This window comes from Ahaetulla prasina, chromosome 2 (genome assembly GCF_028640845.1).
Source record: "Ahaetulla prasina isolate Xishuangbanna chromosome 2, ASM2864084v1, whole genome shotgun sequence".
Lineage (NCBI taxonomy): Eukaryota > Metazoa > Chordata > Lepidosauria > Squamata > Colubridae > Ahaetulla > Ahaetulla prasina.
Window position 1 is genome coordinate 158,184,783 of NC_080540.1, and position 24,799 is coordinate 158,209,581.

Below are 24,799 nucleotides of genomic sequence, written 5' to 3' on the forward strand. Positions count from 1 at the left end.
CGAGGAAGTGGCTGCTTGTAATATTCCGCTTCTGTTCAGTGAAAGAGCTAAAGTAGCTGGCCTCTAAAATTTGGCTGTCCCTCTGCTGAGGGCCTTCCCTAAGCTGCTAAAGCAGCGGTTCTCAACCTGTGGGTCGGGACCCCGTTGGGGGTTGAATGACGATTTGCCAGGGGTCGCCTAAGACCATCGGAAATATGGGAAGTATACTTGCGAGTGGAAGAATCGTGCTCCAATGGTTGACTCCACAAGCCAGCTGCAGGCTCTTCAAATCGCTAGCCGAATTCGGCTTCAGGCGTAATGAATTAAAAAAGAGAGAAATCTTTGCTCGGATGTCTCCCTCTCAAGCCAGCTGCAATCACTAGCCTAATCTGGCTTAATAGGGGAGGAGTCTCCACTTTAATGCCTCCGTCCTCAAGGTAATCGCAAACAGTTCAGATCGCTAGCCAATATGGCTTCAGGCGCAATAAATTCAAAACAAAAATAATTTTATGGTTGGGGTCGCCACATCATGGGGAATTGTATTAAAGGGGTCGCCACATCGTGGGGAATTGTATTAAAGGGGTCGCAGCACGTTAAAGGTTGAGAACCACTGTGCTAAAGACTGAGCTACTTCAAAGACTTTAGGGAAATATTGGGGTTGTACGAGCTATGATGTCGCAGTGGTTAGAATGCGGTATTGCAGGCTAACTTTGCCCACCAAAGCAAGAGTTTGATCCTGAGGGGGGCTCAAGGTTGACTCGACCTTCCATCCTTCTGAGGTTGGCAAAATGAGGACCCAGTTGTTGGGGGCAATATATGCTGACATTTGTAAACGACTTAGAGAGGGCTGTAAGTACTATGAAGCGGTATATAAATGCTATTGCTACTTGGATGTCTCTTTTTCATTATTAGGTACAAGAATTGCTATTTTTTAACTAGGGTTATTTTAATGGTTATTTACTGGATGTTTATTTTTTAAATTTATTTTGCTGACTATCTTGCCATGGGGCTATTCTAGGTAGCCTACAACAATAAAAACAGGAATGAAAAGAGGTGTAAACGTAACAGTAGCAAAATAATGAAACAATAAACAGTGAGATAAACAATGAAAATACAGTGATATGAGATTAAAAGATGGGTGGGGGAAGCAGGAATGCAGGGGGTGAGGTTTCTACTTTAGTTAGCATATTGGACATTGCCATGAGTTAGGGGGATTCAGCAGTATACAAATCGTGTATGTGTGTGTACATTGGCTTGTTTTAAAAGATGAACCAGTAATAATCTTAAATGAGAGAGCAGTGGTGTTGGGGAGAGGATGGCGGTTAGAATATGCAAGATAGTAAGCATAATACATTGATACAGGTTTTATTCGATAAATACGATAAATAATAAATAAATATTCCTTTTGTCAGGCGTGTAATGCCAATGGGTGTTCAAAAGGCTTTTAATGGTGACACCATGCTATTTTGCAGATTTTGGCCCCCAATCTGCAGACACCTCTGGGAAACAAGATAGAAAATGGTGACCTGCCTGCTCTGATCCTGTAAGACACATACAGAAGTGTACATTCAACAAAATTAGTATATTCAAAGTACTCTTCTCTAAACTGATAAAGATCTACATTTGAGTAGAGCAAGGTTTCTCAAGTATATTTCTGATTAGTGCGATCTTTTCAAATGACTCTTCTTTCTAGTTTGGGCCAAGAGAGGCCATTTCCCTCCCAGCTGGGCAAGGAACACTTTGAAATGACATTGTTTGCTATAAAATAGTGAATATGAATATAAGCTGTGGTGGTGCACTGGTTAGTACTGCAAGCTACTTCCACTGACTGCTGGCTGCCTGCAGTTCAGCACTTCAAGTCTCACCGGCTCAAGATAGACTCACCTTCCATCCTTCCAAGGTCTGTAAAATGAGGAGCCAGATTGTTATGCTGTAAATTGCTTAGAGAGGGCTGTAAAGCACTCAAGTGGTATATAAGTCTACTGGTAAGTGCCATTGCTATTAACATGAGAAGGAAACATAAAAATGGTGTACATGTAAGCTAGATTAGGTCTCTTATTCCTCCTCCAGCCATACCTTTGATAGGATAGCTAATTGCAGCCCAAACCATTACAGTTAAAAGGAAGAAATTAGTATCTTCAATGGATCAATCAATGAATCAACCAGTCAATCAAAATACCATTTTATTGAGTACAAGATTCATTCAGCCCATCTGCCCATTTTTACATCACTTTTGTAAAGTTGGTAAATGATTAAAAGTGCTTGAAAATTGCTATGAATTATCTTGCTTATTTCAGTTAAAATAGAATGTTTACAAATACCTTTACAGGTGTCCCCACTCTACTGCCCTATTCCATTGCTGTATTAGGTTAAAGAAGTATTCTATGCATCCCTTGAATGATGTTTGGGTGCAACAATCATAGCTACAACTTCTTACATTGTACTTAATTTAAGGGACAGAGAGAGAATTTATCCCTCATGTTTCATTCGGTTCATTTATGAATTTCTTCTTCAAACCAGTTATGTCCACTTTCTAAACACAGAGACCCTTTATGTCTTGTCCAGTCTTTTACAAACATGATCCATGGCCAATAATAGCATTACTTTGCAAGCATTGAACACTGAAATAATTCTCTCTTAAATTTATTTCCATACCAGGTAAAAGGTTAGAAGGGTATATAACTCAAGGAGGCGGAAAACTCAAGGATAGACAAATTTTCCAGCTGCAGAAGAAGGTAAAGGGAAAAAAAAAAAAAGACACCCCAGAATCTTGTTTGGGATTTTTAACACAATGAAAGAATTCAGGGTGATGTGCATTCTCTCAGAAGTGAGAAACTCTAGAATCACCTGCGGTGTAATCGTCTAGAAATATTCTTTTCACATTTTCCTAAATTCACATTTTCACTGGGGTATAATTTGCTATTGTGGTGTTAGGTAAACGTTAGTGGTTTGGGCTGAAAAGGCTTATGTAGGAATTGCTAGGATCGAATTGTTAGTATCCTGTTTTCCCGGTTCCAAGAGACAACTAACTGAACGTTCACATTAAAATAGGGCTACACCCTGTTTTATCTTCATAGATCACTTTAGTTTTTTAGCTTCTAGGTTGGATCTATATTTACAGGTGCTTTAGCTATAAGTTGCTCTGGCTAGCAATTCTGTTTAACCAGCAGTGCAGCATTAAGTTTTCAGAATACTATTTTCATACAAAAACTGCTCACATTAGAAGACATTAAGAGAAATACATCTCTTTTCCACAGTAAAATGTCAAAGCGGCAAAAAAAAAATTTTTTTTTTTTCACTGCAAGTTTCAAGACGAAAGAAGTAGCTAAGGACTAATAGCAATCTTAGATTTTGGTTGATTAAGGCCAGTCAGTTTGATACAGCAGCAAATAATCCTCCTCCCTACCTCATTTTTTCCTATATTGCCCTTTTTAAATTGTAAAAAACACTGGCAACAACAACAACAAGAAGAATCCTAATGAAGCCTATCCTTTGCTGATAGAGAAAAATGCAGATGCATTCTTATGGCAATGAACCAAAAATCAGGAAAGCTGTTTAAATTGGCGAGGTCTTGTCTTGCGTGATGACTACCGAGTGTTGAGTGTTGGAGGATGAGCCATCTCTGTCCTTCTGCTCCATCTGGTTTTTGGGAATGTATCGAACCACAGCAGAGATAAGCTTCCCTTGGAAGTTCTTGCTCAGGAAGTTGTACAGGATGGGATTGACTACACAATGGATAAGACTGAAACAGTCTACGATGTCGTAGAAGAAGTACAGGAACTCAAGCACAGAGCAGTGGAGGAATATACTTGTTCCCTCAAGGGTGAAGATCATCAAAGTTAGGTGGAAAGGCAGCCAACTGATCAAGAAGACAATTATGTAAGCATAGATGAGGTAGCAATTTTTTCTGCTCTCTGGCTTGTCACAACGCTTGATGTGTCTGGCGGTCATTATGTTGAAGACTGCCATGGTGGAGAATGGGATAAGGAACCCAATTAAGACAAAAAGGAGGGTGACACCAAGGGCCCACTCATTGTAGGCCTCCAGCGGGGCCATAAAGAAACACATGGGATAAATGCTTTCCATTAACTCCATGTGCACCACCTCTGGCAAAGGGAGGATGGCAGCAAAGGCCCATATGCAGCAGCAGGTGATCCGTCGCACAAGATGTTGGTGTTGGTGCCAGAAGTGGGAGGAAGTTGTCAGGGACACATACCGATCAACACTGAGACAGGTGAGAAAGAAAATACTGCTGTACATGTTGGCGAAGTAAAAATAGTGGGTGAAGCGACAGAGGAAATCCCCCCAAAGCCAAGTGTAATCAAGCACAACTTCCAACATCCAGACTGGTAAGGAGAGGACCACCCCCAAGTCTGCAAGGGCCATGTTGAAAATGTATAGGTTGACCAAGTTCCGTTGGTTTCGGGTCTGCCAGTTGACCCATATGACCAAGAGATTCTCCACCAATCCCACCACAAAGATGATGAGATAGAGGACAAAGAGAAAGACCCGTTTAATGTCATCATCTAGTCCCAAATCACAAGTGCTGAATGTGTGATTGAACGCCTGGAAGAGTTCTGTCAAGTTGTGGTATGCTTCATGGTAAGGGGAGAGGGTCGCTGGCTCTCCCATTTTGAGGGGAAAAGATGAACTGCAAAAAAAAAGAGAGAGAGAAAGAAATGTGAAATTAGAATGTATTCTTCCCCTGAACCAAGAACATTTATATCAGGAATCTGTTTTTTTTTAAATAGTTATGGTTTTTAAATCTGTTCAGGCTTCAAATCTGGGAGGACTCAACAGGAGTCCCATTTTTTTGGTTTGCGATTTGGCCACTGCTGCATATAATGTATAAAAAGGTTTAAGGTAAAGGTTTCCCTCGCACATATGTGCTAGTCATTCCCGACTCTAGGGGGTGGTGCTCATTTCCGTTTCAAAGCCAAAGAGCCAGCGCTGTCCGAAGACGTCTCTGTGGTCATGTGGCCGGCATGACTCAACACCAAAGACGCACGGAACACTGTTATCTTCCCACCAAAGGTGGTCCCTATTTTTTCTACTTGCATTTTTACGTGCTTTTGAAACTGCTAGGTTGGCAGAAGCTGGGACAAGTAACGGGAGCTCACCCCGTTACACGGCAGCACTAGGGATTCGAACCACTGAGCTGCCGACCTTTCGATCGACAAGTTCAACGTCCTAGCCCCTGAGCCACCGTGTCCCTATATAATGTATAGTATTCATCAAATACATTGATCAGTCACCAGAATATAATAGAATAGAATAGAATAGAATAGAATAGAATAGAATTTTTATTGGCCAAGTGTGATTGGACACACAAGGAATTTGTCTTGGTGCATATGCTCTCAGTGTACATAAAAGTGTACATAATCTGACAGCAAACAGCGCTCCTTACTGACACTGAGGATGTTACCTAGTTTGGGTAATGAAATGTCTTCAAGAAACAAGCAACAGGGAAATTGTTGTGGGGAAATGTGGAGTTGCCTGTTTTCCCTGCCTATATTCATTGAATATGAAAAGAGTATACTAGTGGAGCTTTAGAAATGATCATTCCATTTTTCTCTTTTTGGGTTGTGGAGAGGGAGAGACACAAAGACCACATCAAAGGAACCCAACAGTAAAATCACTTTTGCGGGAGATACCTGTATACCTAAGGAAGGATATGGCACTGTACATATAAAAGAATACTTAAATGTAACCTCTTCATTAAAAATCATTACCATTATGCATTTTTGCCACTAATGAATGAATGAATGAATATTTTAATTTGTATACCGCCCTTCTTCCGAAGGACTCAGATAAAATACAGATACACACAATAGTTAAAAACATCCCTTAAAAAACTAATTTAAATTTGCCCAAATGTTAAAATAACACACTCCCCCATAAAATTACAAAACTTTAAAAACCCATCAAATTCAATTAAAATTCAAAGGTAAAAATCAAGCTAGTCCAGCCATACGAAATAAATAAGTTTTAAGTTCGCGGCGAAAGGTCCTAAGGTCAGGTAATTGTCGAAGTCCGAGGGGAAGTTCGTTCCACAGGGTCGGAGCCCGCACAGAGAAGGCCCTCCCCCTGGGGGCTACCAGTCGACACTGTTTGGCTGACGGCACCCTGTGGGAGCGCACCGGACGATGGGAGGCTAATCTACCATGTTTTCCCCAAAATAAGACCTTGTCTTATATTTTTTTAAACCCTGAAATAAGCACTTGGCCTTATTTTTGGGGAGGTCTTATTATTTTGGGGTGTATGGAGCAAGATGGGGCTCCTCTTGCCACTTACCTGATTTCCAGCTCTGCATTTAAACATTTTCGGGGAGGGCTTATTTTCAGGGGGAGGCTTATTATAGCGCATGTGCTCAAAAGCCAAATTGGGCTTATTATCAGGGGATGTCTTATTTTCGGGGAAACGGGGTACATGTTTGATATTTGGGTTGGATCTAGGTTAATTGGGTAATTTCAAACAAAGACATAACAAAGAGTAAAGTCTCAAAGAGGATTCTGTATATCTATATGCAAGCAATTTATTTTATTTCCTTTTTGTGCAGAGATGGCAGGGCTTTTGTTATTGCAGGTTCGGTAGCAGTGCAAGGGCAGACCATGATTTTTTGATCCTTGCTTTTAGCATTCCAAAATTGACTATTTTGAGGCCCATTGATTTTCTGGGGTGACATGACAGCAGTGTTCCAATATCTAAGGGGTTGCCACAAAGAAGAAGGGGGTCAACCTAGTCGCCAAAGCACCTGAAGATAGGACAAGAAGCAATGGGTGGAAACCAATAAAAGAGAGGACCAACCTTAAAATAAGGAGAACTTTCCTGACAGTGAGAACAATTAATCAGTGGAACGACTTGCCTCCAGAAGTTCTCTTCTTTTTAAGAAGAGATTGGACAACCATTTGTCTGAAGTGGTACAGAGTTTTCTGCCTGAGCAGGGGGTCAGGCTAGAACACCACCAAGGTCCCTTCAAACTCTGTTATTCTATTATTCTATTCTTCGAACTGTTTTTGAAGAACTAGAGAGTGAAAATAGTGGATATCTGAAAATATGCTAATTTAGCCTTGATTATGCAAACACTATACATTAAAATAAAACCGAACATGGTTGAAATGTCATCTTTTCTATGAAGGAGTGCATGAAACACAGTGTGGTAAAAAGCCTTCAGGTTTATTTCAAATAATGTCCACCACATTCACAAAGCTACTCAAATGTGCTGGGAGAAACTAGAACATTTCAGCAGCACAAAAGCAACTTCAGTCTTGATAGTGTAAATATGCCTTTCATGTTTTAAAATCTTATTTAATACTGCCATTAGGTAATTTAAAAATGGGAAACAAAAATATGCTTTGAAACTATATGTGTTCAAGGTGGTTTTTATTTCAAAATAAATGTATAGATGACTTCCATCTGTAGGGACCAGGTGAACTTTGAGATACCTTCATATATTGGGGCTGAGAATATATTTTCTAGGGGTAGTCCTGGGAAACAATTGTGGCATTCTGAAGAATGTGATTAGCTACACACACTCTTAAGAGCGTTGGACTGGAAAGTCCTTGATTAAAATCCTCCATTAGTGATTAAAAGATCACTGGGTGGTCTCATATCAGGAACACAACTGTCAGCCAAAGTTGATATGAGAATAAGCTGGGAACAGAGAGCTGTTTTATTCAGCCAGTTCACTTTGAATTCAGAGAAACACATATCGAGAAACACATATCAAGGAACAAATATAGTTAATAAAATGTGCCTCATGAGTGCTGTGTGTGCCTCACAAAGTAATTAGAGTTGGCTTATTGCTGATTAAATTGACCCTGTATGCTGGTTTTGGCTATAAGCTGCATTTTTATCAAGACACTGCTTTTGGAGATGTGTGGGAGCCGAAGGCATGAGATATGAACCAACCCAATTATTTTATTGAATGCTTAATAAGACTGATATCCCTTGGTAAACATTGACATCATGCTGATATAGGATCCAGACAAATAGGTTGGTTCTAGGTAGATCTGATGGCAATTAAGTCTCTCCAGTGTTCCACATTCCTTCCTTCCTTCCTTCCTTCCTCCCTCCCTCCCTCCCTCCCTCCTACTAACTAGCAGGATTGGCTAAGTTTTAGTCACTTATTATATTGGCCAGAATCCATAGGATGCTTCAAAATGATTTAAAGCAGGGATCCCCAACTCCTGGGCCACGGCCCACTACCAAGTCATGGCCTATTCACAACCTGCACACTGGCCTGCTGCTTACATAACTTGAGCTGCGTGCTTATGCATCAACCAACTACTCGTGCGGCCCGGTTCCCCTCTGCTCCCTGCCAGGCCGCCAAGCCACAAAGATTGGGGACCACTGGTTTAGAGGGTATACAGCTCTGTTTCAGACTAAGTCATAATAGCTTTACCAAGGCCTATCTACCATATTTTGAGCTTTCCAGCTCTGTAACATGAGGTTCCTTATGCCACTCTTTCCCAACCTGACTGTTCCAAATATATAGGGCAGTGGTGAAATCCAAATTTTTTTTACTATCGGTTCTGTGGGCGTGGCTTGGTGGGCATGGTGTGGCTTGGTGGGCATGGCAGGGGAAGAATACTGCAAAATCTCTATTCCCACCCCACTCCTGGGGGAAGGTTACTGCAAAATCTCCATTCCCACCCCACTCTGGGGCCAGCCAGAGGTGATATTTTTATTAGACCAGATGTAGGCACTGGCTGGTTTTTGCATTCCATGGAATTCTTTCTTCAGGATAAAAATGCAAGGAAAAACAACAGCGTGATATATCTAAAATGTTGACATATCCTATCAATTGTAAATTTTGGACCATAAAGAATGTTCTTTTGTTCTGTTCCTGTTTCCTCAGATCTTTTAACTAAAGGTATCACAGAGGATCTTATACCTTCAACAAATGTGTTTTGCGAAGATAATAATGACTCTCTAAATATTTTCTTTGGGTTTAAAAGAGCTGGAGATTAGACACTGACAAAACTATCAAAAAATTGGCCTAAAAGTAGCTGATGTTTAAATGATTCTTAGGATGGGTTTTTATTAGACCAGATGTAGGCACTGGCTGGTTTTTGCATTCCGTGGAATTCTTTCTTCAAGAGAAAAATGCAAGGAAAAACAACAGTGTGATATATCTAAAATGTTGACATATCCTATCAATTGTAAATTTTAGGCCATAAAGAATGTTCAAAAGAAACAATGGTCTCAAATGAGTTTTTTTCTTTCTTTCCATGTTATACACATATTACTTTGCTCCTTGAAACCATCAGTTAAAGAAATTTTCCCAATTTTAAAAAACCAACAATCTTAATGAAACTTTAACAGTTGAAAGCAGAATGGATATATAATGATGGATATAGCAATTTCTTTCTCAAAGTGCCTTTAATTCTATTTACAGACAAATTTGTCTATTTATAGATAAATAAAATATTTGCTTCTCTGCAGTCTGGATGGAGAAGAACCATATTATTATTTTATTTACACAAAATGACAGTATACTCAGCAAACGAGATAACTATGCTGGATTTCGTATCACAGCTCATTAGTTGAACACTTCCCAAGTGTTTAGGACTGCGTGATGTATCGGCAAATTATGGAGCAGATCCCAGTAAGGTGGCCTTCTGCAGCTGACCAATGGTGATCTTGTCAGCGCCAATTGCTTTTAAGTGCTTGCCTAGGTCTTTAGGCACAGCTCCCAGTGTGCCGAGTACCACTGGAACCACCTGCACTGGTTTATGCCAGAGTCTCTGCAATTCGATTCTCAAATTATAATAATAATATAATTTTTTATTATTATTATTATTATTATTATTATTATTATTATTATTATTAATAATAATAATAATAATAATGAAAACAGGTTAAAAAAAGACACATTTCCTATAGGACACTTGAAAGAAGAGAAAGTACTTCTTAATCTAAATTAAATCTGTTTTCCCCCCCTAAGCTAAGTTCCTAGCAATGAAATTTATTTCTGGAGAGCAGGTCAATTGATGGCTTACCTTCTTAGAAACCAGAATTGATTCTGGTGATGTTGCAATAAAGAGATTTACCCTTCAGTCCCTCCAACTTGAATGTGAGGTGCAGTCTTTCCAGGAATGTGAATTTGTTGGCAACTCACAGATTTGTTGCTATTTTCCCTCCCTCCTATCTCTCACACACAGGAAATGAGCATCACAGGCTGTTACTCCGAAAGCAAGGCCCCAACTGAGAATTTTGCTTGAATGCTCGAGCACGGCTCCGGTTCCAGGAATGGGCAGCACGGATCATTCTCAGCCCCACACTTTTGAAGAAATCTAGAGGATGTCTGCTTTCCTGAGGCAAATTTCCTTTTTCCGTTCTGCATTTTTGAAACCAGCTTCCCTGCTTTCAAATAACACAGAGTGTACTGCCAAAAGAACAGGAGAGAGACAAAGAAAGAGACTGCCCTGGCCAGTTTCACCGTTAGGTAGTGTGAGACAATTGCAGGTGCTGAGGAGAAGAAGACAAAAGTCCTTGGAGGAAGGAATCAATTAGCCTCAATTAGTCAGTTGTCCTCACATGAAGAGAATGTTTACCTGTTGCTGGTCTTAAAAGTAGACCCCACTCTCAGCTCTGTTCTGCATATGAAACAGAGAAGGAGCACCCCCTGCTCTTCATCTCAACAGCAAAGCAACCTTGCCTGGAGACACCTGTTTTGACATGCCTGGATTGCACAAGGCATTTTCAAACCATCTCTAGAGGGGCCCTTGAGATTTCATTGGTAGCCATTGCTGTTTTCCCTTTGCTTCACTTTCCTTCTCTGAACAATGGGGGATAAATCATGAACTCTTATGGTTTCATTTGTTTCAACTACTAGGGCAGCTGTTAAAGTCTCCACGAAAGTAATCCATCCCCATGTTTTCCCCAAAACAAGACTGGGTCTTATATTAATTTTTGCTCCAAAAGATGCATTAGGGCTTATTTTTTGGTTAGGTCTTTATTTTCAGGGAAATATAGTACTAAATGCATCCATCGGCTGACAGTCTTAAGGGGCTTATTTTTGGGGTAGGGTTCTTATTACAAGCATCCTGAAAAATCATGCTAGGACTTATTTTCTGGTTGGGTTTTATTTTAGGGGAAATGGTATCAAAAATATGTGTGTGCATTTTTACACCACTTTATAGAATCAGAACACTCAAAAGCCAATCCTACCACTGCAAGAATCTAAATTATTTATTATTCATAGCTGTCCAGCTTTTGCTTGGACATATCCAATGAGGAGAGGATTTATAATAGGGAAAGATGCTTGCAGAAACTGTACGGTTTTCTGGAGTTCTTTCAGTCTGGCAAAACTCTGAGATTGATGTTGACAGCTCTTTTGGATCACCAACAGTTTGCTCAGGATATGGGGACTGCATCTCTCTTTGTTCTCACTGAGCTCTCTAGACTATTGACCATAACTGCTGGTCGAGGCAGTTGCAGCCTGCTGTGAAGGCTAGATTGTAACCCCAAGGCCAGAAAAGGTAAATTTAACCCCACGTACCATAGAAATAGCTCACCTCTGTTTGGAGGTTCCCCAAAGCCATTCTACTGCAGTCAGCTGATTGAAGTTTACTGATAGGAAGCCCCGCAGCTGCTTCAAGAACATACCACATCTTTTGACCCTTTCTGAATCCTTTTCTTTCTGGAAATAAATAATCTTGATTTGAGTATTTTCGTGCAGAATATAACTTGTTCGGAATTCAACATCAATTTTTCTTAATTGCCTAATTAATTTCTTCTTCTTCTTCTTGTGCCATATCCGTCATCGGATGCTGGCAATCATGTTGGCGATCCTATTTTTATCAACAGCCGCACGAAAAAGTGCTGCTGAGTTTTGTCCAAACCAGTCCCGTAGCTTTTGAAGCCATGATGTTCTTCTTCTGCTTGGATCTCATTTGCCTTCAATCTTTCCCTGGAGGATTAAATGAAGAATGGCATATTTTTCCTGGGTGTCGCATCACATCTCCAAAATATTATAACTTCTGCTGTTTAATGTTTTGATGATTTCCCTTTGCTTTCCCAAGCAGCTTATCACCTCCTCATTTGTGATTTTGTCAACCCAGCTTATATATAACAGCCACATTTCAAATGCTTCTAGTCTCTTCAAGTGGCTTTCTGTCAGAGACCAATTCTCTACTCTGTAAAGCAGAATAGAAAAGTTGTACAATCTGACAACCCTGATTTTCAACCTTAGGCTTATGTCATGACTGCAGAAGGCCTTTTTCATTTTGAAGAACACTGTTCGAGCTTTCTCTATCCTTGTCTTTACTTCAGTGGTCATGTCCCAGCTTTCATGTAAATTAGAACCGAGGTATGTGGTCCTTTCAACTTTTTCTAGTGGTATTCCTTCTGAATTTATCAGTGGTAAATTAATGGGTTGTTTGCTGACGACTGTGATCTTGGTTTTTGAGGTGTTAAGCTTCAAGCCATATTTTTCCGATATTTCTGTGACTCTGTTGATGAGGAGCTGAAGGTCTTCATGCTTACTGGCAAGCAAGCATTAATTTCTAGGCTTTGCGAAACAACCTAGAAGGAGTTACAAAAAGAAGAAAAAGTATGAGCTAATCAAGTGCCATAAACAATGCAATCTCAGTTTCACACTCTGAGGAAAATGGAATACTTGTTTACGTATTGTAGTTATGATTGCCTTTATTCCAGCCACGCCACCACAAGCTCACTCCTTGCATTTCATCTCCCCTACAGTCTTAAAAGATGGCTTCAGCAAAATGGTAGTCACTAGCCCTAAGTCTTCCAATTTTAGGAGCTATTCTGTCCACCTTCTATTCTTCCTCCATAATTGTTCCATAGGAGGTTATTTAAAGGTGTCTCTTCCATGTGTTCTGAATAATCCCCCCACAATCATGTGATTTTGGAAACCCAGGACTGAAATTGAGAGATGAAATTGAGAGGCAATGCCAGTAAATAAGCCTCAGTTGTTAGATGTCGAAGCCCGGAGCCTTTGGGATTGGGATAAACCTTATCAGTAAAGGATGATGGCTCAGCACTCTCCAAAGGGAAATGAGTGAGGAGGGGCAGCTGGCTTGATTCCAGCAAAGGGGCCAAAAGTCTTTACATTCAAAACAATTGCTGGAAAGGCCTGGCTGGAACAGGGAAGTGCAGTAGCTCAGATAAATCAGATTTTTCTTTTTCAACAACAACAAACCAGATCAAGTATCTTTGGCTTGTGACAGAACCATTGTCCCATGATGTGCTGCTAAGTCATCCGGCCTATATCATGGCTTGTGTTTTCTCACTTCTAGATTATGATGGGATACAGAGAATAATGATATGATGATGTAAGGTAGTGTGATGATGGTCAGCTTAAGAAGTCAGAGAATAAATGGTTTCAAGCAGAATGGTGCAGACCAGGACTCTCCAAGAATAAAATAGACCATACCATTCAGTGGTAAAATCCAATTTTTTTTACTACTGGTTGACTTGATGGGCGTGGTGTGGCTTGGTGGGCGCGGCAGGGGAAGGATACTGCAAAATCCCCATTCCCTCCCTACTCTGGGGGAAGGATATTGCAAAATCTCCATTCCCACCCCACTTTGGAGCCAGCCAGTGGTGGTATTTGCCGGTTCTCCGAATTACTCAAAATTTCCGCTGCTGGTTCTCCGAACTGCTCAAAATTTCTGCTATTGGTTCTGCAGAACCTGCTGGATTTCACCCCTGATACTATTGCAATCTGAAATGTGTGAGGAAGATTTTCATTTTTAGTGCATTAAATTACACCAACAAGGTATTTGAAGATTAGCTCCAAAATAGTACAGATTCTGTTTTTTTTCCTCTGTCACTGTTTTTACTTTTGGAAGGACTCCTTCCAAGACATTTTTGTCTTGGAATGTTAAAGAATATACTCCAAAAGTATTCCAAAAGGGAACACCTCCACCCTCTGCAAAGTGAACTGATGCAACAAATCAAGCTTCTCAGCATTTAAACTGTGAATTGCTGTGAATTGATACATTGATCAAGTTTGACTGTCTCCAAGATGGGGCCCTCATACAAGTTGTGACTACTGCCCCTAGTGGAAATTCTGTTCAACTGCAGCATGAACACATCTGAATACTGTCAGAATGGGGCTGGCCAGTATAGCTTAAGGCTGTGATGGTGCAAGTGCCAGAGATGGCACGCAGAGCCCTCTCTGTGAGCACGTGTGCCGTCGCCAGCTGCTCTTCTGGTTTCCGGCGCATGCATGCGCACTGACCAGCTGGTCTTTGGTTTCCGGTGCTCCGGCATGCACGCGCGCATGCGCACACACACATACTTTCCAGCTTGGGCACTTGATGCCAAAAAGATTCGCCATCACTGGCCTAAGGTTTGATATATATATACATCAGTGCTACTTCTTAATAAAGAATGTCAGCTTTCCCACTCAAATTGGTCTTGGGAAAGATTCCACACAATGGCTATATTTCCATATTTTCTTGGAAATAATAATAGACAAACTTGAAAAAAGGACAAATCTGAAAGAATTTCATAAGGATAAGGTAAAGGTAAAGGTTCCCCTCGCACATACGTGCCGTCGTTCCCGACTCTAGAGGGCAGTGCTCATCTCCGTTTCAAAGCCAAAGAGCCAGTGCTGTCTGAAGACGTCTCCGTGGTCATGTGGCCGGCATGACTCAATGCCAAAGGCGCACGGAATGTTGTTACCTCCCCATCAAAGGTGATCCCTATTTTTCTACTTGCATTTTTTACGTGCTTTCGAACTGCTAGGTTGGCAGAAGCTGGGACAAGTAACGGGAGCTCACTCCGTTACGCGGCACTAGGGATTCGAACTGCTGAACTGCCAACCTTTCGATCGACAAGCTCAGCGTCCTCCTGGATGGGCGGCTGTCGTTTGATGATCATTTGGCGGCCGTCTCCAGGAGGGCTTTTTACCAAGTACGCTTGGTTCGCCAGTTGCGCCCCTTCCTTGATTGGGATGCCTTATGCACGGTCACTCACGCTCTTGTCACTTCCCGTTTGGATTATTGCAATGCTCTCTACATGGGGCTGCCCTTGAAGTGCACCCGGAGGCTGCAGCTAGTCCAGAATGCGGCTGCGCGGGTAATAGTGGGAGCAACTTGTTGCTCCCATATAACACCGATCCTGCGCGGCTTGCACTGGCTTCCTGTGGTCTTTCGGGTGCGCTTTAAGATTTTGGTTACCACCTTCAAAGCGCTCCATGGCTTAGGGCCCGGGTACTTACGGGACCGCCTGCTGCTACCTAATGCCTCCCACCGACCCGTACGCTCACACAGAGAGGGTCTTCTCAGGGTGCCGTCCGCCAAACAATGTCGGCTGGCGGCCCCCAGGGGTAGGGCCTTCTCTGTGGGAGCTCCTACGCTCTGGAACGAACTTCCCCCTGGATTGCGTCAATTACCTGATCTTTGGACCTTTCGCCGTGAGCTGAAAACACATCTATTTATACAAGCAGGACTGGCTTAATATTTTTAATATTTTAAAATAATTTTTAAATTTTTTAAATCTTTTAACCGGGGTTTTATTATTTTAGGGTTGTAATTTTAAATTTTAAATTTTAAATTGGCCATTTTCTAATATGCTTGGTTTTAAATTGTTGTTTTAATTGTATATTTCTTATGTTTTTTATCTTTGGCTGTACACCGCCCTGAGTCCCTAGGGAGAAGGGCGGTATAAAAATTTAATAAATAAATAAAATAAATAAACATTTTCTTAAAATTTTCCAGTGTTGGAGCATTCACAACTTCTGGAGGCAAGTTGTTCCACTGATTAATTGTTCTATCTGTCAGGAAATTTCTCCTTAGTTCTAAGTTGCTTCTCTCCTTGATTAGTTTCCACCCATTGCTTCTTGTTCTACCCTCAGGTGCTTTGGAGAATAGTTTGACTCCCTCTTCTTTGTGGCAATCCCTGAGATATTGGAACACTGCTATCATGTCTCCCCTAGTCCTTCTTTTCATTAAACTAGGCATACTGAGTTCCTACAATTGTTCTTCATATGTTTTAGCCTCCAGTCCCCTAGTCATCTTTGTTGTTCTTCTCTGCACTCTTTCTCGAGTCTCCACATCTTTTTTACATTGTGGCGACCAAAATTGAACGCAGTATTCCAAGTGTGGCCTTACCAAGGCATTATAAAGTGGTATTAACACTTCACGTGATCTTGATTCTATCCCTCTGCTTATGCAGCCCAGAACTGTGTTGGCTTTTTTGGCAGCTGCTGCACACTGCTGGCTCATATCTAAATGGTTGTCCACTAGGACTCCAAGATCCCTCTCACAGGTACTGCTATTGAGCAAGGTACCACATATCCGGTACCTGTGCATTTTGGTTTTTTTTCTTAAATGTAGAACCTTACTTTTTTCACTGTTGAATTTCATTTTGTTAGATAGCGCCCAATGTTCAAGTCTGCCAAGTGTTTATCATATACATATCACTGACAGAATAGATATGCCAAGATAGTTTGAATAAATGGCATTTGTGATAAAAGAATAAGAGATGCCATATACATGTGGTGATAATGCTTGAATGTGGAAGGATTCCCCCATCACATCTTCTCTTGTTTCAGACACTGTAGCCCCTCTGTCCCAATACTCAAACACCTGTTATGTCTCTTTTTAAATACCCTGGAAGCATGTTGCTCAAGAGGTACCAGTAATTATGTAGCATTTTACTAATTCTGCAATAAGCGATAAGTCTTCTGTTATTGTTAGAAATGCAGGCATGATTGTAGGGAATACTGAATTTTATGTTTTTCCTTTCCTAGAAATAATTCATCGAAGAACTGTAGGTGTGACAATTTCCTGTGTCTATGACATTTGGTTAATTAGAAACCCCACCCACCAGCATGCTATCAAAAAGTTTCTTGGGGGTGGTGGTGTCTAGTATATAGTTTGAGGTGCTCAAAAAACTCAGCTTTTGGTGCCCTTCTATAATTCCTAATCCATTTTTATTTGAGTTGGTATTGCATGTCTTGGCCAGATGTAATGGTACATGTCTACCTGTAGGGAACACATGCCTGAAGTTTACCATGGAATAGGCACCTCCAATGCTACATTTGTTATAAAACTTCGTTCAGAATTATATACTGTATTCAGTGATGTACCTATAATGACTCTTAATGTCACAGACTAAAAGATAGAGACTTCACTTTTAGAATAGAATAGAATAGAATAGATTTTTTTATTGGCCAAGTGTGATTGGACACAGAAGGAATTTGTCTTGGAGCATATGCTCTCAGTGTACATAAAAGAAAAGATACATTCATCAAGAGTTCTAAGGTACAACACTTAATGATAGTCATAGGATACAAATAAGCAATTAGGAAACAATCAATATCAATATAAATTGTAGGGATACAAGCAACAAAGTTGTCAGATTCTTGCTTATGAAGGGAACATTGCTTACTGGAACTCATACCAAAACGTTAAAATATGGATCAATGTACCAAGTACCATATTTTTAATATCAAGGGCTAAATGTTAAATGTGCTCATTCTTCTGCACTCCCCGATCATTTACAGCAGTAATTCTTAAACTTTCTGTGCTCAGGAAGGGAATCCTGGTATGCTGTACAAAATAAATAAAACATTGGCCTCCTTAAAATTCAGAATCTCCTCTGTGTGTCTGTATAATTTCCAGCTCTAATGAACTCTGATCACTTCCAGGAAGCCTGTATGGCAACTGGGCAATTCCACTAAAATACTCTAGTGATTGCGAGTGAAAAATTCTGCCTCTCTAAAACTAAGGGAAGTTCTAACCCAGTGTTTCTCAACCTTAGCAACTTTAAGTTGTGTGGACTTCAATTCCCAGAATTCCCCAGCCAGCCATGTTGAACCTTGGCAACTTTAAGATGTGTGGACTTCAATTCCCAGAATTCTCCAGTCGGCTCCAGTTGCCAAGGTTGAAAAATACTGATCTAATCATTCCTTGGGTGAATCTACTTACATTCAATTTGTCAATACATACCCTTCTTTGTTGCTCTTAGATACTGAGAATACATTTCGTTTTTATTTTTTAGCTGGAGTGTAGAGAGAAGACTATTTTTTCCCATTATGGAAAACTTACTTGGATTTTTTAAAAAAAGTCCTTGACAGATAGGAGGTTATAAAAACTATCTTCCGGAAAAGAGAAAGGAAAGGCTGATAAGAAAGGCTCAAGCAGATGGCTTCATTTCTTTCCCTCCTTTTCCTCTACTAAACATTGTCAGCACTTTGACTCCTCGTGAATTCTTGGAAAAGTGTAAAATCTCTGGCATTCTCTTAGAAAAGACTTTCATATGAGAAAGTCCTGTTTTCTAATATTATATCCATTTCAAAGGGACCTACCAAGTTTTTGTCAATTAGTCATTATTTCACTGGGTGGACAAGAAAACTATATTTTCTCATGCAATTAATAATTCAATTTTTTTTAAAGTCCAGGAAGTAAAATAATCTGTCAGGATTGACATCTTCTAGTGTCATGTGCCATCACATGTTCAATTCGGTCCTCAGCTACAGGATTTTGCGTATTCTGAATGACTTCCAAGATACCCAACTTTGCTGATGTTGCTCAAAAGATGTTGACTTCCTACAGGCAGTTGTGGTTTAGTGTGGAAGATTTTTTGTGAGCATAACAGTGTATGTATTCATTTTTCTGTGACTCCAAATACTGCTGAAAATATCAGACACGAATGGAATATCAGTGTCCTTCAGGATGATACATTTCTACCTTCTGAGCCCCTTCTTTGTCTAATTTTGGCTCAGCCCCAATATTAAGGGCTGCCTATTTTAGGTTTTTAATCCAAATGTAGTAGCTAAGGTAGTGTGATGGCTGAATCAGAGAACTTTGATAACATCTCACTGGTCAGATTGTCTTAGTGAGACAATGCTAAACATGGTAGAGACCACAAGGATGAGTCAGTAGTAAGATCCTAGAACTCCCATCACTTTGAGAGTCCTCCTCCTCCTCCTCCTCCTCTTCATGGGATAATATAAATTAATTAGCTCAAATAACAATAACAACCAGTGTCATAAAATGACAGAAAAAATGTTATAATGAATGCGTACTGAATGCATCACTCCCACTGTCAAATCTAACCCTAAAAAATGAATGGAAAGGTAACACTAAAGGCATGTTTTGCCAAGATGGCAGTTATCTTTCCTTTTTACACAATTTTACACAGATTTTGGAATTTGTTGCAGTGGAGGCTTTTAATGTATTTCTATGATCATTTTTAAATTTTTTTTGCTTATCTGCTTTTATTAAAGTTTTAATGTATGTAGCCAGTGGTGTAAAGTCCAAGGCATTGAAATCTTCCAAATATTTGCTGGATTCTTTTGGTATCATTCTAAGAAATCCAGTTATTGAGTATTGTAGTTTACTTTTTCTTCAATTTGCAAACCCATTTTTTTAAAAAAATGCTTTTGGTCAACAATTCCTAGTATTACTGTATTTAAGCACCACACATTTTTCTTTTTAAAGTAGTAATATCTGGTATATTGTGTTTCAGCTGTCTGTCGGTTTGTATTTAAAATCCCGTAAGGCCTCCTTATTGTCTATGATTCATTTTTTGTTAACAGTACAAATAATCCTTGATTTATGACTGTTTGCTTAACAATGATTCAAAGTTACAATGACCTCTGAAAAAGTGATTTACAACCTCTTCTTGGAGCTATGACAGTGGAACCACGCCTGAGGTCACGTGATCACATTGGGCACTGAGCAACCAGCTCACATTTACGATGGTTGCAGCCACTTGCAAATACATCAAGGGTGTCAAACTCGCGGCCCACGTGCTGGATGAATCATGCGCTGGCCATCCCCACCCCCAGTTTAGCGAAGCGGGAAAAAGTTGTGATAAGTCACATGATGACAACATGATGCCGCAAGTTTGACAGCCCTGAAGTACATGGTCATGATTTGTGACATTCCCAGCCAGTTTCAACAAGTAAAGTCAATTGGGGAAGCCAGATTCACTTAACAATCCTATGATTGGCTGAACAACTGTTGTAAAAATGGTAATAAAATTGGATCTGGTCACCTGGTGATTTGCTTAATGACAGGAGTGAAATCCAAATTTTCCCCTGCTGGTTCTGTGGGCATGGCTTGGTGGGCGTGGCAGGGGAATGATATTGCAAAATCTCCATTCCCACCCCCCTCCTGAGGGAAGGATATTGCAAAATCTCCATTCCCACCCCCCTCCTGAGGGAAGGATATTGCAAAATCTCCATTCCCACCCCACTCTGGGGCCAGCCAGAGGTGGATTTGTCGGTTCTCCGAACTACTCAAAATTTCTGCTACCGGTTCTTCAGAACCTGTTAGAACCTGCTGGATTTCACCCCTGCTTAATGACCACATCCCTTAGTGACCAATATTCTGGTCCCAATTGTGATTGTAGATGAAGGACCACCTGTAAAGCCAACCTTTCTACATAAAATTCCAAGGCATACTTTTTGAAACACTTGGGACAACATTGCTATAGCAACTAATGAGGTGAATTAGAATTTTGTATTTTACCTACGTAGATGACATTTGATATTAAATAGAATATGTTTAATTTTGCCTTTGACGACGTTAGTTTGCATAGCCTGTTTCTGAGCTTCCATGATACACACACACACACACACACTCCCCCCCCACACACTATGAAAAAATTCTGATTTCCAGGCATTCATGTGGTTTTTAATTATTTCTTTTTTATAATAATCTTTTGAATTCTGTAGTCTTCAATTGGTATCCTTTATAAATTTCCACAGTGGTGGAACCATTAGGTCTCTTACAGTGCCTGATATAATCACTGAAGCTGTAACAGTAACAGAGTTGGAAGGGACCTTGGAGGTCATCTAATCCAACCCCCTGCTCACGCAGGAGACCTGTACTAGGGATTCGAACAACTGATCTGCCGACCTTTCTGATTGACAAGCTCAGTGTCTTAGCCACTGAGTCACCTAATCAGGCTATGTCTTTCTTTTTCTATTATTTTCTTTACTTGGAGTAATCATATACTATCTTTCTTTCTGTCAAAATAGAATTTGTCTATAATGCTTCCTCAATGAAAAGCATGATGGGTGGTCATTCATTTCCTTATTTCCCAGTGTTTTAATTCAACTCATATCCAATCAGTTACGCCTGCAGTATATCTAATAATTTGTTTAGAGATGTAATTATGTTCCCTGCATTTAATTTAATTTAAATTTTGTTTTTCAAATTTTTTAATATCAGTTTTATATCGTTAATGCAACCATTCCTTTTAACTTGGCCACATAATAGTCAGAAGCTCCCATAAATCTTTCCTCTAGTGCCAACTGTCTTAGGGTATTTCTATTCATGAGCTGTAATCTATCTTCTTGAAGAATTTTGTCTCCTTTTAATCATCAAAGTTGCACATTGGTGTGAACTTAATTGCATTCCCATATTCTCGCTGAATAATGTAGTGTTAGGGATCCAAGTTCTGCTTTTGATTTTGAAAACCTTTTTAGCCGACCTATGTATAGCAAATGGATTTCTTTAGGACTTTGCCGTGTGGGTTGAAAGCTACATCTGGTTTTGTTCAAATTAGCTGGTGTTATTACTGCTAAAATTAAATAAGAAAGGTGGCAATGAGTTACCTTGGACTAATCCTCTTCTAATTTTGACTTCACCCAATTTTTTTTTTTCCATTGTAGGCCGTAAGATATGTTTTCTTTGCTGTCAGGTTTTCTAATCACCAGGCATTTGCTGATCTAACTATGTGGGAATCCAGCAGTGGTGGGTTTCAATTTTTTTTACTACCGGTTCTGTGGGCGTGGCTTGGTGGATATGGCATGGCTTGGTCGGCGTGGCTTGGTGGGCATGGCAGGGGAAGGATACTGTAAAATCTCCATTCCCTCCCCAATCTAGGAGAAGGATACTGCAAAATCTCCATTTCCTCCCGATCAGCTGGGACTCTGATGGGGTTGAGGCCAGTCCGAATTTTTACTACCAGTTCTCCAAACTACTTAAAATTTCCGCTACTAGTTCTCCAGAACTTCTCAGAACCTGCTGAAACCCACCTCTGGAATCCAGTGCCTTTTTATCAAGCTATTTAAAAAGATTGTTTTCCTTCTGAGTGTTTAAGGACCAAGTTGTCAATTATTAGCTGATCTTTTCTGCCCTGTGAAATTTTGCCCAATAGGCAAAAGTGTAATTTGTTTTTTACATATATGTCATTTTTTACATAGATGTATATTAGGTTTGCTGTGATTCCTGTAAATAATTTATATTCCTTGATGTACAACCATTCATTTAATGACTATTCGAAGTTACAATGGCACTGATAAAAATGACTTATGACAGTTTTTCACACTTACGACGGCTGCAGCATCCCCATGGCCATGTGATCAAAATTCAGACGCTTGGCAACTGACTCATATTTATGACGGTTGCAGTGTCCCAGGGTCATGTGATCTCCTTTTGCGACCTTTTGACAACTAAAGTCAATGGGGAAGCCAGATTCACTTCACAACTGTGTTACTGACACGACAACTGCAATGACTCACTTAACAACTGTGGCACGACAGGTCCTAAAATGGAACAAAACGGAACTGTCTCACTTAGCAACAGAAATATTGGGCTCAACTGTGGTCATAAATCTAGGACTACCTTGTTGTGTCTCGTCCGATCTCACCACAGCCGGGGTCTTCTTATCTGCTTCCGAACACGGAGGAATGTCCTAGTATGCCTCCCGGCTCCAGCCCTGGCTCCATGCCCACACAGGCTGAAGAGGAGGAAATACCTCCAACCCCCAGCTCTGGCTCCATGCCCAGGCAAACGGAGCAACTAGACCCCTCCCCCTCCTCCACAGCATGTGAACCTGAGAGAGGTCAATTGCCAACAGCTGCAGACTGGAGTGACCCTCGCGTCAGAAGACTTGATAGATGGAGGCAACAGAAGGAAGGGAGGGGCAGGCCTGGATAAGTGCTGAGTCATGGAGCCACACCCCATGGCCTATATAAAGGACCTGCTTTCTGGCATTCTCTGAGTCAGGCAAAGTCTAAACATATTTTGCTGAAGTCACTTTCTAGTCTCCTGCCTGCCCTGAGGACTTTGCTAGGACTTTGGCAGAGCTGCGGAGGCACGCCTGATTCGGATTTCCCTGACCCGGCCGTCAGCGGAGGAGTGGGACATGACATACCTGTAATAGATCTGCTGTCATTAGGGCCAATGTCTTTTTTTTTTTTTTTTGGCATTAAAAAGTTTCTTCCCATTGTCATTCATTCTTCATTCTTGTTTGCAGAAGCCCAGCAGTGGAGATTGGTTCTGTAGTCCACAATATTGGATTTCCAAAGTTAGAGTATCCAAGGCAGTTTTTGTTGATCCAGATGACAACCAATCAGCCATTGGATCAATTTTTGTTTGTTTTCCGAATTGCTAATGAATTTTGGAGGTACCTAATCTAGCTTTTTAGCTGAGGATGGCCTGACTTGTTTAATTTAGAGAGCTATAGAAATGGCCTTGAAAGGAATATTCAGAAGCAGGGGAGAAATCCAGCAGGTTCTGACAGGTTCTGGAGAACCGGTAGTGGAAATTTTGAGTAGTTCAGAGAACTGGCAAATACCACCTCTGGCTGGCCCCAGAGTGGGGTGAAAATGGAGATTTTGCAGTATCCTTCCCCTGCCATGCCCACCAAGCCACACTACACCCACCAAGCCATGCCCACAGAACCAGTAGTAAAAAAAAATTGGATTTCCCCACTGTTCAGAAGCCTTTACAGAAACAAGGGCAGAAGCAGTGTGTGGACCTAGGGAAGGAGACAGAAAAGGCTCGGGATAGCTCCTCCCTGGCTCAGTGGGATATGAATGAGAGACAGTGGTGGGTTGCTACCGGTTCGCACTGGATCAGGTGAATTTTTTTGTTTTTGTTTACATTTATATCCCGCCCTTCTCCGAAGACTCAGGGCGGCTTACAGTGTATAAGGCAATAGTCTCATTCTATTTGTATATTTTTACAAAGTCAACTTATTGCCCCCCCAACAATCTGGGTCCTCATTTTACCTACCTTATAAAGGATGGAAGGCTGAGTCAACCTTGGGCCGGGCTTGAACCTGCAGTAATTGCAGGCTACTGTGTTCTAATAACAGGCTCTAACAGCCTGAGCTATTCCGGCCCCTCGGTAGAGGCGGCAGTGGGAGGCTCCACCCACCCATCCGGATGCTTCTGCACAAGCGCTCACGCAAGCATAAGTGAACCGGTAGCGACGGGATTTGGAACCTGCCCCTGGTGGGAGAGAAGGTGAAACACGAATAGAATCTCAATAAAGTTCATTTCTAATCTTCATAGAGTTGGTTTCCTGATCCGGTCTACCTTGTAAGGCTGTTACTTGAAGCTTTTTGAACAGAAACTGTCTTGCTATTGTCAGAATACCTTCAGCATCACCATAGCATGCCATACCCACACTGTTGGAAGGTAACCTTCTGTTGTCCTCCTTCTCCCCCTCTCCCCCCACTCCTCTTTGAATGAAAACTAGATCCATCTATTCATTTTAAATACTGAACGGTACATTAGATGGAGTAGCTTTTGCACATGGAATTTAGGGCAATTATTCCCATTTCTACTAGATTCAAGAATCCTCAAAGGAGAAGAGATAAGTTATTATTAACAATATCTGTGTATATGTCCCACTAAAAATGTAAGGCTGAAACATGGCAATTCTCCAGAAGCACTGCTTCTCCATTCTGAAGAAACGAACCGATGGACTTTATCTTCTTTAAATCTTCCTCTTTATCACTGCAATGGAATACGATGGTGATGATGATCAGTGAGGAGGAGGAGAAGGACAATAATTTATATGACAAGGAAGAGCCGCAACAGACAGAGAATTTATAATAATTTATATACATAAACTAAACTGCGGTTTCACTG

General features: G+C 40.8%; 1 protein-coding gene across 4 annotated transcripts in view; it reads right to left on the reverse strand.

Annotated features, from left to right (window-relative positions):
• Window positions 1-2,144: 2,144 nt before the first annotated feature.
• The window catches only part of GPR182 (G protein-coupled receptor 182), a 31,259-nt gene continuing 8,604 nt past the window's right edge, over window positions 2,145-24,799 (reverse strand). For 2 of the 4 annotated variants that reach the window (XM_058171490.1, XM_058171489.1), the window contains exons 2-3: window positions 11,502-12,510; window positions 2,145-4,630 (exon numbers count right to left, since the gene is read on the reverse strand). In XM_058171490.1, the coding sequence (XP_058027473.1) occupies window positions 3,535-4,630; window positions 11,502-11,590 (1,185 nt within the window). In that variant the 5' untranslated portion in view covers window positions 11,591-12,510 and the 3' untranslated portion in view covers window positions 2,145-3,534. Of the gene's footprint in view, window positions 4,631-9,983; window positions 10,242-11,501; window positions 12,511-20,220; window positions 24,665-24,799 lie in introns of those variants that run through there. The other 2 variants (XM_058171492.1, XR_009153725.1) reach the window with 2 other exon arrangements.